This window comes from Gracilinanus agilis, chromosome X (assembly GCF_016433145.1).
Source record: "Gracilinanus agilis isolate LMUSP501 chromosome X, AgileGrace, whole genome shotgun sequence".
NCBI classification, from domain to species: domain Eukaryota; kingdom Metazoa; phylum Chordata; class Mammalia; order Didelphimorphia; family Didelphidae; genus Gracilinanus; species Gracilinanus agilis.
This window is the reverse complement of record NC_058136.1, coordinates 60687225-60704075: the sequence shown is the minus strand read 5'-3', so window position 1 is coordinate 60704075 and position 16851 is coordinate 60687225. Positions and strand designations below refer to the sequence as shown.

Genomic DNA, 16851 nt, shown 5'->3' with positions numbered 1-16851 from the left:
ATTTTGTGTAGCCTCTTCACTTGAGGGGCTGGAACTGAGACAGTGCAGGAAGCCTTTCCTGGTAGTTTGAAGATGCGTAATATGCTTCAACTCAAAAATGGAGATTAGACCCTGTCCTTTGCAGGAATATGAAATGAGGCATTTCAGCTGGGATCTTAGGTGGGCATCTGTGGCCCATTGACCCGCAGTCTCATAGGAAACTCAACTATCTTCCTATGATAAGTGCCCTGCCTCTCCCCCCCCACCCCATGCCTGGACCACTCTTCCCTTTTCATTCACTTCCTGGCTTCCTTAACTTCTTTCAGTCCCATCTTCTCCTTAAATTTGGGGGGAGGAGGGGCACTTCCCTTTGAGACTGACTGCCCCCAATTTATCTGGCCTGGAACTTGTTTGCTTACTGGTGAACGGGACTTGTTGCTTAGTGCTCTTTTTTTTATCCCCTGCACTCAGCACAGTTACTAAATGCTAGCTGCCTGGTATCTCATTGAACTATTTTTGAGTGATAAGATGGTCCTAGGATTCATTTGATGTTTTTGACTTTAACTTCTGGGAAGATGAGGTAAGAGAATGAAGAATCCTGTGTGACTCCACTGTCAAAAGCCCCAGGGGGTTGGGTTTTGTACCTCCTTTACTCCTAAAAGAACTCTTAGAAGAGTTGAAGGTTTGGGTAGAGATGGTAGCGGGTTCTTAAATGATAAAGAAAACTTGAGTTTTGCAAGAACTTCATCTCCTTTAGCTGACTTGTGTCTTGGGGCCTTGACTTTGCCTCTGTTTTATCTCATATAGCACTAATGCTGAGAGGAAGGAGCTTAACTGGCTATTTCCCCTTCCCGTACACCGAAAGGAAGGCAGGTCATCTGGGCCTGCTATTGGTAAAGGAGAGGCATCCAAAAATCTTTAGCCCCTAATTGGAGTAGATTCAGCCTATACTGACTGAAGTAGAGTCCTCATTGTCACTTTTTGGTTTTTTTTGGGCATGCACTGCTCATTGGGTGTGGTGTTTTGTATCCAGTTTGATTCTTTAGGTCATGTAGAAGGTTTTGGTCTTGGATTGTACTAAGAAACAGCTAGGTGGCTCAGTGGGTAGGGCTGGACCTGGAACCAGGAAGACCAAGTTCAAATCTAGTCTCATGTTAGCTGTATGACCCTGGCTAGGCATGCCACTTGAGGCAGGTCTGCCTTAGTTTTCTGGACTGTAAAATGTAGACAGTAATACCACTTACCTTCCAAGGTGGTTGTGAGGCAAATAAAATAAGATATTTGTAAAGGGCTTACTTATTTATTAACACAGAGCCTGTGGCACATAGTAGTTGCTTTTTAAATATTTCCTTCCTTCATGCCTACAAGGAGGAAAGGGTCCTGTTACTTGTGTCTGGCAGAGACTTCCATTTTCTATAGATGGGGACAGACTACCTTAATGGATATGCCTAAGGGTCCACTGTTATATTCTTTTTTATTTTGTAGGGTGCAAAGATGCAGAGCAACAAAGGCTTTAGCCTGGATAAGCAGAACCATACTCCAAGGAAACACCAGCAGCACCAGCACCAGCAGCATCAGCACCAGCAGCAGCAGCAGCAGCAACAGCAACAACAGCAACCACCACCAATACCTGCAAATGGGCAGCAGGCCAACAGTCAGAGTGAGTATAATGGCACAGATCCTTCTTGGTGGCAGTGTCTCCATTTAGCTGGGTGAGCCCCTGGAGAAGGGGCCTTTCCGATCCCTGGTGGGTAGAGACCCTTTGGCTTTCCTCCTCTCTTCTTGGGACAGATGGACATGTTCTAGGGAAGCAACAGGGGCAAAGATTGGCATATTGTGCTGTGAACAACAAGTATGTTCTCTTGCCTCAACACTTGAGAGGTGGCACATGCTTCCTAGAGATGCCTTAGAGCTTGACACCTTCAGAGCTTACTAGCAAGGTGAGCGTAGTGCTATTTCAGAATCCAGGTGTGTTCCATCTTTAGCTGGCTTTCAACTTGGGGCCCTGGATCTGCCTTTCTTTAGTCAGGGTGACCGAGTGAGCAGAGTTCCTACTATATAGTCCTAGGCTCCTGTGTGCTGTTTTCCTTCTTGGATTTCATAGCTAGAGCAGAGGTTCTTAACCTGGGGCCCATGAGCTTGTTTTGTAAATGTTTTGACGGTTGTATTTCAGTATTGATGCTTTCTTTTGTCATCTGAGGTATTTTATGCATTTACAAATTGTTTGTAGAGATTTCTAGACTTCTGTAGGCTGCCAAAAGGGGGAGTCCTTGACACAGAAAAGGTTGAGAAGTTAAGAGGTTTGTCACCTGAATAAATATCCAGCTCCCATGGGTGCCACCTCTCTGCTGCAATCCCTAGAGAATTGTGACTGCACATGCTGGTCTGTCTGCTCAAGAAAGTTCTGGCCTATTCAGAGTCTGTTTGGAGTTGAAAGGCCTGAGAAGCCTCCCCCAAGTCACTGATCAGTGGTCATTCTGCCTCTCTACTTGAAAGCCTTTTGGGGAGGGGGGAAAGTCCCATCTCACTTTGCTCTCTGCTAGTTGTAAGAGCTAGGAAGCCAATATTTCTTTTGTTTGACTTCCATTCTGCTGCTGAGACCTCTTAACTGAGTGGAATGTATTCTTGTCTTCTGGTGAAATCACTGTCTGTTACAAAAACAACTTTGTGTAGAAATAAAAGCTTTTTCTAACCTGTGAAATTAGGCCTGAGCTCGTGAACATAACATGCTGGCATTTTGTCCTATTTGGAATTGGAAGACTTGGAATCCCCTCAGATTCCCCTGAGATGCTATATCTGCTCCTAAAGGAAGGGAGAGTAATTCCTGAGGACTTGTACTGAGAGATGAAAAACTACTTTATATGTTAGTCTTGTCAAGTCTCGTGACTTATTGAGGATTTGGCTCATGTTTTCTTACCTCTCCTTGCCAGCAAGGGAAAGTGATGGAAAGTGATCTGGCCTCCTAGTGCTTTCTGTATGTTCAGAATGCATGAGGCATTTGGGAATTTGCTTAGGAAAGAGAATAGTTACCTTTGGGACTTGCCTGCCCTTATTCTCACAGTGTTCCTCTGTTAGAACTATGGATTTTATTCTCCAATCCTACTTGTTTTCCTGTAGATGAAGGCCTGACTATTGATCTGAAGAATTTTAGGAAGCCAGGGGAAAAGACTTTCACCCAGCGGAGCCGCCTCTTTGTGGGAAATCTCCCTCCTGATATCACTGAAGAGGAAATGAGGAAACTGTTTGAGAAATACGGGAAGGCAGGCGAGGTGTTCATACACAAGGACAAAGGATTTGGCTTCATCCGCTTGGTGAGAAGCTCTAGAGAGATGGGGGTTGGGGGGGGGGACTACATGACTTGGGCAGAAGCAGCAGGATATTTGTATTAGAAGGGACTCATAGATCCCAGATGGCCCTGTACTCCCCACTTTTTCCTTGTCCCTGGATGCCACTTTTGGGGCTGTGAGGATTTTTGTTTTCAGGCTGGTTTTTGTGTGTGTGTGTGGTCTTGTGTGACAGGCTATAACGCCCTCTCTTTTGCCCTCTAGGAAACCCGAACTCTAGCTGAGATTGCTAAGGTCGAACTGGACAACATGCCCTTACGTGGAAAGCAGTTGCGAGTGCGCTTTGCGTGCCATAGCGCATCCCTGACTGTTAGGAACCTGCCACAGTTCGTGTCCAATGAACTGTTGGAGGAGGCTTTCTCTGTCTTTGGCCAGGTGGAGAGAGCTGTAGTGATTGTGGATGATCGAGGGAGGCCTTCAGGGAAAGGCATTGTGGAATTCTCAGGGAAGCCAGCTGCGAGAAAAGCTCTGGACAGATGCAGTGAAGGGTCCTTCCTTCTGACCACGTAAGTGGGGGGTGGGCAGTCGCTACTGGCTTTCCCTTCCCAGGGCTTCCGTGTGTTCTTGGTTTGTCTCTTTAAAGGTGACTTTCCTTTCTTGCTGTGGGTCTGGAGAATGAACCTATAAGGGCCAAGTCTTTGTTTTCTAAGCCATCTTCCCCATGGTCTATAGAGAATAAACCAATGAGGGAGAGCTGCCCAAGAAGCTTCACTGACATGGTATTCTCTGGAGAACTTGGGCCCCCCCTTGCTAATCTTAGTCTTTTTTTAGGGCTGTGTAGGTAGAAGGAAGGGCCTCTAGTGAGTAACAGATAACCCAGTCATTGAAGGTTATGCATTGCAATGACAGCTTAGCGCTGTTGAAAATGATATGTTCTTGGCTTGATTTGTAGAAAGGTAGCTTGTGCTTGCACGATGCTGGTGAATTTTTAGTCCATCTGAACATTCAAAGCACCGCCTTCCTTTGAAGTATGGCCTTAAGTATTGGGTTGTGTTCCTTTTCTTTGGGATTGTTACTTCCTGTGCCTAGGAGTGTGACTCTGGATGGTGTTCTCTCTTTCTGTTGTGAATGACTCCTTTGGAATTGAACTCAGTTGGATAACTACAGCCTGATCCCTTTGTGGATGTCAACCCTATATCCTCTGGGTTGCTTTCATAAGGAAGGCTTCCAGTCCCGAGCTCTAGACCTAGACCACTTTGTAGTCCTTCCTGCTTGATTAACTGGAAAGACATTCCCCGTCCCCCAGATTTCCTAGGCCTGTAACTGTGGAGCCGATGGACCAGCTGGATGATGAAGAAGGTCTCCCAGAGAAATTGGTCATCAAGAACCAACAATTTCACAAGTATGTGACCCTGGGAATCAAGTCTTATAAATATATAGTTGCACGTACAGTGCTATCGAATAAACTGGGCAGGAAGTTTCTATCTGTTGTGATAACAGCCATTATTTCCCATGAACCCCTGGGGGGCGGGGGAGGGATTGTAGTTGTTGGGTATGAATCCTAGGGTGGAAAGTGACCCCAGGCCTTTGTGTTAACAGGGAACGAGAGCAGCCACCTCGATTTGCCCAGCCTGGTTCCTTTGAGTATGAGTATGCCATGCGTTGGAAAGCGCTGATTGAGATGGAGAAGCAGCAACAGGACCAAGTAGACCGAAACATCAAGGAAGCCAGGGAGAAGCTGGAGATGGAGATGGAGGCTGCTCGCCATGAGCACCAGGTCATGTTGATGAGGCAGGGTGAGTGAAGATGGAAGGGCTCTTTTCTCTAGGGTCCCTCATTCTTTCCCCTAGCTAGCTATCTCTTCCAGGGACTATTTCTAACCATGGGCAATATATCTGAAGAGTAGAGCAACTTAGGAGAGAAAAGGGAGTTGTTAATGTCTTGCTGGTTCCCTCTCATTTTGAGTGTTGAGAGCCCCTGCAAAGAGTGAAGGCCACCAAGAATTGCAAGGCTTCTCTTTTCTTACCCATTGGAGCATGTACTTAGCTGTGGGAAGCAGCATGAATCTCAACTTGAAGGCAGGAAGGCGACCTGGGTTCCAGGCTTGTCGCTGATGTAGCCTAGTCTGTGGAGTCCCCTCCCTCTCTGGGCTTTTTCTAAATATCTTTAAAATGAGAGGATTCAACTTGAATGGTTTCTGGGGTGAAATTCAATTGGATGACCCAATGGGAATATCAGTTGTGGCAAATTATCTGGGTACCAGATGTCTATCGTCTCCTCTTATAGATCTGATGAGACGTCAGGAAGAGCTCCGAAGAATGGAGGAACTTCATAACCAGGAAGTACAGAAACGAAAGCAAATGGAACTCAGGTACTTTAGCAAATCCCAAATCCTTTTAGGTAAAGTCTCTTAATTGATTCCACACCAGGTTGTTGGGTATTGCTATGATTGAGTCTGCTGTGCTGTTCTAGATCCTTCCTCTGGTTAGGTGAGCCTGGAATTTGACCATACTTTGGGGTAGTTTACTTGGGGCTACCTTAAAGGGAAATTACTCAAGTGCTGGTCTCAGGCTCCTGAGGGACAGGAGAGCCCAGGGCCTTCCCCTGAAGAAGTTGGCTTGGTGTGATTTGTTGGATCCCAGATGAGATGGCTCGCCTTGTTCTGGTATGCTGTGATCATCTCAGTGACTGACTCCCCATACCTCTTGTAGGCAGGAGGAGGAACGCAGGCGTCGTGAGGAGGAGATGAGGCGACAGCAGGAAGAAATGATGCGGCGTCAGCAAGAGGGTTTCAAAGGAAACTTCCCTGATGCGGTATGGAGCATCTCAGCCCCTTATACCCTTGAAGGGCTATTCATTCATGGCATGACACCGCAACTAGGAAGCAGTGCCTGGGAAACCACAGGACACTAGGGCCAGCCCCTGGTCACCGAAATAACCTTTCGGAAGAGAAATAACATTAGAAGAGAGGTGTGGGTTCCGAGACCTTACTTAACCCTAGCAAATGGACCAAGGTGTTGCAGCATCACCTTAGTTTTGGTCCTGGACTGCTCCCAAAGCAGGGAGAAACTATTTCCATGAGGCCTGGTCTCCCCCATCAGTATGAAAACTCACTCTGGCCACTGCCCTCCCCTGTGCTTCTAGGTTAGGACTTAAAGTTCTGTGGTGATCCCAGTGCCCTTTGTTCATGCTGTCTGAAGGGTTTCTGCCAGATTGTTTGGGATCCTGGGTGATACCACAGAAGGGCTGGAATTTCCTGTGTCTTGGCAGCTTTGGGGTGACCTTGCCTCTTCTGTTCTCTGTTTGGCTTCAGCTATGGGCTCTTCCCTTCAAACCATTCCCAGGATGGGGTACTCTCAATAGGGAGGTCCTTGGGATGAAACATGAGGTGGGTCTGCTGAGCTTTGGGGGAACAGGCTGTGGTGAACTTTTGTGCCATTTTGTTTGTTTTAGAGAGAGCAGGAGATGCGGATGGGCCAGATGGGTATAGGAGGTAAGGACTTGAGGCCGCAGCTCCAGTTGTTGTTCCCCATTCACCCCACCCAGATTCCAGGTAGCTTCATTGCTGGAGTTTAGTATTGGGCCAGAAACTCCCCTAGTCCTAGGACTACAAAAAGTTCTTAAAAAGAAACAGTTTACACAGTACAGAAGTGGTTGGTTGCTGTGATTAGATCTGGGCCAAGGTGATCACTACCTTTGTGGCAACCATACATGCTTGGCAAGATACACAGCATGATACACACGTGCCAGTCATCTGACTTGAGAGTCAGACCTGGGCAACAGGGTCACTTTTGTCATCCTATCCCATGCCCTCCCCATACTTGACCTGGATTTGAGAGGCCACAACATTCATTAGTCGTCTTTTGTTCAAGCTTACTTTTGGTTCCCATCTACCTTGGGGAGTGTGTGAAATGTGAAAATGGAAATAATTGTGGTGATGTCCTTGTTCCCAGTCCCCCCCAGCTTCTTACATTGCTGTTTTTAGGTGCTATGGGCTTAAACAACAGAGGATCCTTGGGAGGTGCTAATGTGCCAGCTGGTGCCCCTAGTGCTCCAGGGCCTGGTCCAATGATGCCAGATGGAACCATGGGAATGGTAATATATTCGCAGGGCTGGCCTTAGGGGAGATGTGGAGGACCTTGGCCCAGTGGGGAAGAAGCTCTTGTTCTCTGAGGTCCCCTATTCCTGCCTTCCTAAGTTCTGGCAGGGGGCCCTCCTAGGCCATTTAGGCCAATGTCTTCATTGTAAAGGGAATTTAAATGACTGGCCCCAAAGTTCCTATGGATGGTAGTAAGCCCTGGAGTTGACACTCTTGAGTCCACTTTGGCTGGCTTCCTTCCCTAGGAGATGGTGTATCCAACTGTGCAGATAGGTTCCTTCCACTTGTGGTGCCAGGCTTAGTGGATATACTTGTTGCTCTGGAAACTGATTGTCAGCTGCCCCTTTGGGGAGCTGGGGGCAAGGAGTTGGGGAGAGGGGACAGGAAGACTTTTTTTCCCTTTGAGAAAGATGGAAAAAAGGAGTGGACATATGCAGAATTGGATGTGATAAGCCCAGAAGCTTGGGTTCTGTATGATCTAGAAACAGTGCTTCACTTTGGGGGGCCCCCTGGGTTAGGGTTCAGAGCTGTAGCCAAGGCTGTCCAGTCAGGAGGATACCGACTTAATCAGATGATAGCTACAAAGCGGGGGGGTGGGGGTGGGAGGAGAACCAAACCAATTTAGGAATTGGGCAAATTGAGTAAGATCTGGATTCTGGCCAGCAACAAGAAGTTGGGCTGAACTGTACGACTGCTTTTCTGGCTGCCATTGGTCACCCTAAAGCTGAGAGGTCCCCATAGCTTTAGTCAAGTAGAGCCATTTGTACAGCTGGCCTTTTAGGGGAGAGGGCTTTTGGGTAGGAGGAGCTCACGTGGGTTTGGGGGATGTGCTTTAACACTTCTCTCCCTTTCTCCTTTGGCATTGAAGACCCCACCACCCAGTGACCGCTTTGGCCAGGGTGGCACAATGGAAGGACTTGGGGCAATGGGTGCAAACCCTCCCGCGTTCAACCGAGGAACTCCCGGAGGGGACTTTGGCCCAAACAAACGTCGCAGATACTAAGAGTCACAGTGGCGAATTTCCCCTGACCCTACAGACAAGGACCCTTTTTGGACTAGCCAGGATTCTGCCTTAGAGGGTGTTGGGGCTCTGTTCCTCCTACTAGTTAGGCCTCCCCACTTGAACTACTCTAGGTAGGAAATGTGCTGAGGGAAGAGAGGGGTTGGGGAGGGGCATTTAGTGAATCAGTTCAATGTGGCGCATTCCTAAAACTTCAATGTGAAGGCTACGGAGGGGCTGGGGGAGGTCACAAGGCCAAAAGGCTCTATCCCTGTCCCCCTTGACCATTCCACCTTTGTCCCCCTCACTCCTCCCTCAGTAACTTAGACACAATTCTGGTTAGGACCTCTGGTGTATCCAGGAAGTTCAGGCAACGATACCAGTAGAAGACCCTTTCCTCTTCCTCACCCAGTGTTCCTCTTATGTCCTGAAAAGGTTTTGTTATGTGCTTTTAGGTTTCAATTACATGTTTCGTTTTTTTTTTTTTTGTTTTTTGTTTTTTTTTTTTAAACTTCTCTTTCTTGGATGGGGGAGGCAGCCCAGAATGGAGGAGCTTGTAGCCTCCCTCTGGGAGGTGCCAGGGTGTCATTGTACACACCCTCTCTTTGTTGGTCTAAGTTCTAGCTTGGGGAGGGGCAGGGGCTGCTGGGTGCTGGTGCTCTCTTATCCATGCCTGTAGCTCTCAAGGCTTGCCTGTCTTTAGCTGTTGCTGCATAAGTTTCACTGGTGTACGTGATGTTGGGCCCTCTTACAGTCTGGAGTTGATTTGAGAATTGAGACAGGAATGCAGCAGAAACATTAATTAAAAACAGATTTTAAGCCTTTTTCCACCTTCTGTGTTGTTTCTTTTGTTGGGTTGGGGAATTCGAAGAAGTCTCGGGGAGGATGGGGGGTGGGGTGGGGATGTGATGTCCAGTACCCTGGAAAGATTTGGGGAGGGAATGTGGCATTGACAGCGGACAGCGGAAAGAACTTCTGAGTGTGCCCTGACCCCACAAACCAATCCCCTCCCCCCAATAGTTGACGGGTTATCCAGCCTTTGCCTGAGGAGGGTACCCACTCAAACCCAAGACAGCCTATTTCTGGAGATCAGAATGAGTATTTTCCAGCCCTAGCCAGATAAAAAGTGCCAGAGGTGGAGACATTCTAAAGGACTGGAACAGCTAATCGAGGCGGGGGATGGATAACATCCAGCTCTCCCAGGGGCCTCTGCCTGGACTTGAGAATTGGCTGATCCCTTCCCCGTGACCAGTCCCAGTGCCACTCCATTGAGTGACAAGGCCACCTGCAGATCTTTGCCCAAGTTAGGAGGTGCCTCCCTCCAAGCTAAAGATAGACATTGGGCCTTCCAGATGGCCATAACTTTCAGTTCAGTAAGAGGTACTTCATGTTAGACTGCCAGGCTCTTGAAAAGGCTCTTTTTCCTCAACCTCCCTCCCCTTCCCTCTGCCATGTCCATGTTCTGCTTTAATAAAGGCTGTGGGCAGCACTTTGACCCAGATGCCAACCTCCCAGGTGAGTAGTGTTTTGATGCTCCCTAAACTGACCTTTTGGGAGAGGGGTGGTGAATTCAGTCCACCGAAGGGAGTGATGATGAGGCCAGAACTGTAGGCCTCTCTTCCCCTCCCAGCTCTACTGATCAGAACAGCACAGAAAAACATCCTTGGGACAGCTGTTTCCATGGAGGGTTCTGGGATGGTGGCTGGGCACTACCTACTCTTGCTTATTCGATTTTACCTGCTGTACACAGATAGCTGTTCCCATCACCCTGGGATACCCATCTTCCATGATGCCCTTAAGGTGAGCTAGTGGGCTGGGGATGGCTTATTAGGACATCTGTGTTAGGGGAGCAATTACAGGGAAATCTCAGTTGAACAGAGCCTTTTTTTGTAGGGTTGGTCTTGCTGCCATAAGCGAACAACAGATTTCTCTGAGTTCTTAAGCATCCAGGTAATGTTTGCCGATTCTGTCCCTACATCTCACCCCCATCCCTAGAGCACCATCTGTCCCTGGTGCTCATTACTCCATTGCTATTAGGGCTGCACCCTGGGACCACACTGTGCTGAGAAACCTCAGGCGAGCCCTGGTTCTGGAAGTGCCCTCCAGGGGCCCAAGCACTTGGACTCAATGCCCAAGTCGGCAGAGATGCTTCGCCGGGAAAGGCCTAAGTGAGAAAGGACGGGTTTGGGTTGTGTGGGGAGGTTTTCCTATTTTTTTATCCTCAGTCACATAAATTGTGCAAGTTGACCAGTGGGTACTGGTGTTGGGCTTGGGGTGTGGCATCAGATGGGTTGAGAGTAAGGGAGAGGAGATAGGCAAGGCTGGGATTTGGTCAAAAGGGAAGGGAATGGGAGCCAAGAGTTCAGAAGAGGGGTCACATCCTAGGGTAAGGGTGAGGTCCTGGAGATGAGGCACCAGGAGGGAGATCTGGGCACTGACTTCACCACAAGAGATCCCGGAAAGATCTTCCAGTATGTAAAACCCCTAGGGAAAATGGGGCAATGAGCATTGCCAATAGCATTTCTATATCACTAACACACTTGACATTTGCTTGATCCTCACAGCACTGTGGTAGGTGCTATTTTTGCCCTCATTTTACAGTTAGGGAAACTGAGCCAATAGAAGTTCAGTGATTTCCTTCTACAAAGGTCTAGTGGAAAAAGTCAGAAGACCCATGGAACAGTTCTATCCCTACTACTGTGGACCAGGCCTTTAACTTCTGGGAGCCTCAGTTTCCTAACATGTGGGTAGGAACACTTGTATTCCGCTAACTAGGCCTGCACCTTGTTAGGGTGTGTAAGGATAAGCTTGGCAGGCATAGGATTGTTACTCCTGGAGCCTGGCTGCTGTGGGATCCCAGGGTAGGCTTCAGGCTTCTACCCTATTGTGCTCCACAGGGAAGAGTTAGACCTGTGCCTCCTGCCACTCCGTGTGTCTCGTGCCCTGGAGACTGCCCTGGAACAGAAGGAACCTGAACTAGAAGACCCTCAGCCTGGAACAGGTGGACCTTTTGTATGCTGGGCACTGTGCTAAGTACTGGGCCTCAAAGAGGCAAAAACAGCCCTGCCCTGAAAGAGCTCCCTAGCTAATGGAAGAGACAGCAGGCAAACCCCTATCTATGTCCCCAAGAGACAGAATGGAAGCTAATCTTGGGGAAATCACCAGCACCGATTGGAGCAACCAGGAAAGGCTGGGGTTCTAAGAACAGAAGCTGAGGTTTTAAGCTGAGACCCGATGGAGGAGGGAGAGAGTACCAGGAGCAGGAGGTGTCCAGCCTGGCACAGTGATCAGCTGCATTGCCAAAGGATTCTGGGTGGAAAATGCTCTCCTGATAGTGTGCACCGAGGCACCTTTGCTAATCTTTCTTTATTTCCATACCTGGCTGTCAAATGGGAATTTCTCTTGATGACTTACATATTTCTAAGGGGTGGGGGTGGGTGGCATTCTTCCCTTCTCCTTGGGTGAATCAGAGGGATAATTCAGAAGTGAAAAGGAAATCAGGATTTTCAGAAATGGGAAATGCGCAGAGTCACAAAGTGGAGTGTCTTGTGGGAGGAATAGCAAGGGGGCTCATATTACTGACTTGAAGACTGAGGGGGCTAGTAAATTGTGGGAAGACTCGAAAGGTGGGAGAAGGCCAGAGGGGTTTCTGTTGGATCCTGGAGGTTACTATTAGGGAGTCACTGGAGTTTATTGGGAGGGGAAGTGATCTGGTCAGACTTGTGCTTAGCAGCTGAATGGAGGGAGAAAAGACTGAAGTGGGGAGAGAGGTTTAGGTACTTAGACACTGCCAGCCCATTCCCAGGCTACTGCAGTAGTCCAGGGGAGAGGGGAGGAAGTGGCAGTGTCAGAGGAGACACGCTGGCATGGCAGAATAGACAGGACTAGCCTATGGATTGGATGCAGGGGTTGAATGATGGAATGGAGGACAGCTCTTGGGCCCAAGGACTGGGAGCTTGGTAGATCCTCAACAGTGACAGCACAGTTAGGAAGAGGAGGAGGGGTTTCCACAAAAAGATCAGAAGTTCCACTTTGTATATAGGGAGTTTAAGATGTCTAGGACAGGGGACTTCTAGGTAACACCGTGGATAAGAACCAGGTCTGGAGACAGGAGGTTCTGGGTTCACATCTGGCCTTAAATACTTCTTAGCTGTGTCACCCTGGGCAAGTCACTTAACCTCCGTTGCCTAGCCCATGCCCATGTTGTGTCCTCGAATTGATATTAAAACAAAAGGTCAGGGTTTTTATAAAATGAATGTCTATGTGACATCCAGTTGGAGATGCAGGTGGAATTTCAAGGTAGGGAGGACAGTCCTCATTGATCTTCCCGTCTCCTGTTTAGGACTACCCAACACTGTGGTCCATCCTGGCTCCATCTGCCAGAACCCAGGATGTGGTGCTGTGAGTAAAATCTGGGGAGATTGGAGGAGTGGTTGGGTATTGAGAAAGTGGAAATGGGGATGCTCTCATGTCCCCTTATTCTCTGCCTTTCTGCTTCCTTCCCACTCCCTCCAAGGTGTTCCAAGGCTCTGAGAGTGATGCCAGCCCTTGTAGCTTCCATCCTGGAGGACCTCTGTTTCATGAGGGGTAAGGGAAAAGGGTAGGCTGAAGCCAGATTTGTGTTCTCTTATTCTTGTTTGCAAGAAAAGAGGGGACTTGGGGTATGAAGAGGGACAAACTCAGCTTGATGGCCTTCCTACTGCAGGATGAAATCTTGGAGCTGTTGTGGTGTGCCAACCGTGGATTTTGGTGCTTTCCTGGCACAGCCAGGGTGCAGCCTGGGTACACATGTCTGGCAGAAGCAGGTGAGCCTGACCATTGGGTTCCCACCTTGCTTGACCTCTTGGCCAGAACCCAGCATAGGGAGGCTTTCCTCACCCCTTCCTTGCACTGTCATAGTGAAACTTGGTGCAAGTGGCCTACTACTTCTCAGTGGTTCAGATGCTTGGCCAGCTACATTTCCTTGGGATTCCACTCTGTGTCCTAAGGATCATGACCTACTACATAATTAAGTGGGTTCTGTTATGTTTCCCTCAGCAATGGGTCTCCTGCCGCCATGACTGGCATCAGACAGCCTCGGTAGTAGTGGTGACTGTGTATGGCCAGAGACCACTGCCTGCTCTCAGTTGGGTGAAGGCCAGTCAAACCAAGGTGAGTGAGCTGCTGGGGCCAGGCTCTGAGGGGAATTGGTTGGAATGGAAGTTGCTGGGAGCAGATGAGCCAGCTGGTTCTGTTTGTGTCAGGCACTACTGGCTCCTGGACCATGAGGAGGGTGGGTGGGCCACTCATCTTGCCTGCCTTTGTGTCCTATCCTGTTTCTGATCCATTTCAGCTTCACATCCACATATCTTTTGAGGGCAACCGGGTTTTCCAGGAGCAACTGGAACTCTGGGGGGTGAGTGTGTTTGCTGGGGTAGGGCTTGGGGAAGTATATGGGAAGGTCAAAGCGGAAGAAAGGAGGGGGATGAAGATCTTGGAGGTTGGGGTGGGCACTGAGCCTTGGAATGGGAAGGCTCGGGGGACTACCTTTCTGCCTACTTTGACTCTTCTCACCTCTAGTTTCTTTTCTCCCGGTTCAGATATCCATTTCTGTATCACTTTTTAGCCTCCTCCCTCTCTCCTTCCTTGTCTCTATCTGCCATCTTCTCTAGGGTTCTTCTGTTTTTCCCTCTTCTCCAGGTCATAGCTGTGGAACAGAGCTCTGTCTCTCTCATGCCATCCCGGGCTGAGATCTCCTTGAGCAAGGCTGACCTGGGGCCTTGGGCCCAGTTGGAGCAGCCAGGCACAAGGATGCCAGCTGAGAAGGTTGGGGAGGATGTTGGGCCTGGAATGATTGGAGAGGAGCCTGAGGATTCAGAGGATGATTTGAGCTGGACAGAGGAAGAGGAGGAAGGAGAGTGACCACTAGACAGGTATTCTCAAAGAAGCTCAGTGGTTCTCCTAGGACTTTGGAGTCAAAGGCATGGCTCTTGGGCACTGACCTATAGGGAAGAACACATGAGAAAGGTTCTGTTCAGATTTCATGCTCCTCAGATCACACGGTATCATTCTGGTCACAGCCTTCCCTCCACCCAGCAAGAAACAATCACCACTAAATAAAATAGCCCCTCCCCCCCAATCTTTCATAGAAATCTGGAATTTCTTGACTCTAAGCCCAAACAGCTGTTAGCCTTCAGGGGATCGGGAATAGAAGGGAAACTGAAGGCCAGGAGACAAAAAAGGCAAACCAGTAGTGACTCCTCCCCAGAAAGGAAGCAACCCACCAAGAAACTGGTTGCTTTGGGCCAAGACTTCATCTCCAGCTTGCATATGACTTCTTTCTGGTGGGCTTCTTCATGGCTTCTGCCCCAGCAGAAAAGAAGGTAGATTCCTTGGAGGAGTTTCAGGGGTGTACCTTTGCTGTCTTCCTATCCTGCCTCTCCCAAGCCTTCCTGGGGCCACTTTCTCCTTGAATTGAGTTGCTGGAGAATCAGAATTCCAGAGAAGTGGCGCTGAAGGGATGATTGAATGTTCCCATGGTGCCAGGAATGTTCAGGGCTTGTAATTAGGGAGGAAGACTGGTTTTGGCTGCAGTTAGGACTATGCTTGAAACCTAGCACTCTTTTTTTTTTTTTTCAGTTTTTTAAAAAATTTAGAATATTTTCCCAGGGTTACATGATTGATGTTCTTTCCCTCCCCACCCCTCCTCCTTAACTGACACACAATTCCACTGGGTTTTACATGTATCATGGATCAAGACCTATTTCCATAGAATTGATAATTGCACTGGGGTGGTCGTTTAGAGTCTACATCCCAAATCACATCCCCATCGACCCATGTGATCAAGCACTTGTTTTTCTTCTGTGTTTCTATTCCCACAGTTCTTCCTCTGGATGTGGATGGCTTCTTTCTCAGAAGTCTCCCAGCATTGTCCTGGGTCATTGCATGGCTGCTAGTACAGAAGTCCATTACATTGGATTGTACCACAGTGTATCCGTCTCTGTGTACAATGTTCTCCTGGTTCTGCTCCTTTCACTCTGCATCAGAAACCTAGCACTCTTGACTGTTTCCTACTGGGCTCCCTCCATGCCTGGAGCCTTCTTTCCTACTCTGAGTCTTCCCTCAGGCTGCCTGTCTGGAGTGGCTTCTGTTCCCTCCCTTATATCTATGAGGTGACTTGCCTAGGGCCACACAGCTCTTGTCAGAGACTGGGCACCAACCCGGTAGACTCCATGTGCACTTAGACCAGGCTGGGGGAGGAAGACTGGATGGGCAGTAAGGCTGGAGGATTGGGAAGCTGGCCGAGGACTTCAAAGCTTAAGGTCAGAGTTGGAGCTCATCTGGGGTCAGGTCTGCCGTGGTGTCAAGGCTGGGCAAATAGCTAGAATTTGGCATAAGGTTTGGGCAGAGGGATAGATTTGGGGGGCCAACAACTCCAGTACCATCTCTCCATCCACTTTGCCCCCTGAGTTCATGCCAAAGGGAGTGGCCAGCCTGAGAGTGGGCTCAAGCCAGCAGCTTTGCCACTATAAGAAGGGGAGCTGCGATTAGCTGGCAACAGTCCATTCGAAAGCGGTTTGAGTGAACTGGGGAGCCGCTGGACGACTGCCAAATGAAGCTGGCCTGTTGGGTCGCCTTCTGCTTTTTTTAGTAAAAGCTTTCAAAAGGAGGACCTCCTTGAGCCTAATATGTTGCAAATAGGTCCCTTTCCTGGTCCGGAAAACGACTGCCCTGAAATCCTTCATCATGTGGCCCGATTGGGCGATCCCAGGGCTCTTCAGCCTACGGGCGTTTCCTTCCCCACCTGCCTTCAAACTGCACCCCCCACTCCCCAATCTGGGCCTTCCTTCAGTTCCCAGTGGGTGGGGTGGCCCAGCTGAGGGATTCCGCTACGGAAAAGGAACCCGGATCTCTCCCCGGAGGCCGAGAGCGGCTGGCGTCATTGTGTACAGACTTCCTGTTTCCATTTCTACGCAGGGGAGGGGCGGCGCTTGGGAGCCGGCTGGGATTGGCTGGATGAGCAGGATGTGGTCGGGTCTACGCTTTCCAGACCAGGATGACTTTAGCTAGCTGGGCCTTTGGCCTTAGAAAAGCAAGCTCTGGTACCTGCAGTCGTTCACCAATGCTGAGCGTGATGGGCTCTCGAAAAGTTTTCAAAGTGCCCCCAGTGAGCTGCCGCGCAGATTAGGGGACAGCTTCCCTGCCCGTCAGGAGGAGGGGCTGGGTGGCTGGGTAGGTGGGGGGTTGGTCTTGGGTTTTAGTTACAATGGCAGCCCCTCCTCCTCCTCGGGTCTCCCCAAGTGCCCTTAGCCCAGAGGCTCCTACTGGCTGGCCAAACCACAGAAGGGTGAGTTTCTGGGCTTCCCAGTGCTAGCTAGGTAGGGATTACTCATGGGAAGTTGCTGCAAGGCCCCATTCTGTGGACCTGACAGAACAGGCGGGCTAGAGGGGAGACCTGGCTCAACTTGCCTTGGCGCTTCCCGGGCCCGGAAAGAAGCCGGCTTTCCAGC

General features: G+C 49.3%; 2 protein-coding genes across 2 annotated transcripts; both read left to right on the top strand.

Annotated features, from left to right (window-relative positions):
• Positions 1-490: 490 nt before the first annotated feature.
• On the top strand, positions 491-9192 carry NONO (non-POU domain containing octamer binding). The gene is made up of 11 exons (XM_044682499.1): positions 491-559; positions 1465-1639; positions 3097-3290; positions 3528-3829; positions 4570-4665; positions 4863-5059; positions 5550-5634; positions 5975-6077; positions 6717-6756; positions 7249-7358; positions 8231-9192. Exons 2-11 carry the CDS (start codon positions 1474-1476, stop codon positions 8363-8365), a joined length of 1428 nt encoding a protein of 475 aa, XP_044538434.1. The 5' UTR covers positions 491-559; positions 1465-1473; the 3' UTR covers positions 8366-9192.
• A 513-nt stretch (positions 9193-9705) lies between these two features.
• On the top strand, positions 9706-15265 carry ITGB1BP2 (integrin subunit beta 1 binding protein 2). The gene is made up of 12 exons (XM_044682500.1): positions 9706-9877; positions 10113-10162; positions 10256-10312; positions 10400-10530; positions 11260-11363; positions 12705-12763; positions 12879-12949; positions 13068-13167; positions 13400-13513; positions 13695-13757; positions 14042-14274; positions 15223-15265. Exons 1-11 carry the CDS (start codon positions 9814-9816, stop codon positions 14261-14263), a joined length of 1035 nt encoding a protein of 344 aa, XP_044538435.1. The 5' UTR covers positions 9706-9813; the 3' UTR covers positions 14264-14274; positions 15223-15265.
• Positions 15266-16851: the final 1586 nt, after the last annotated feature.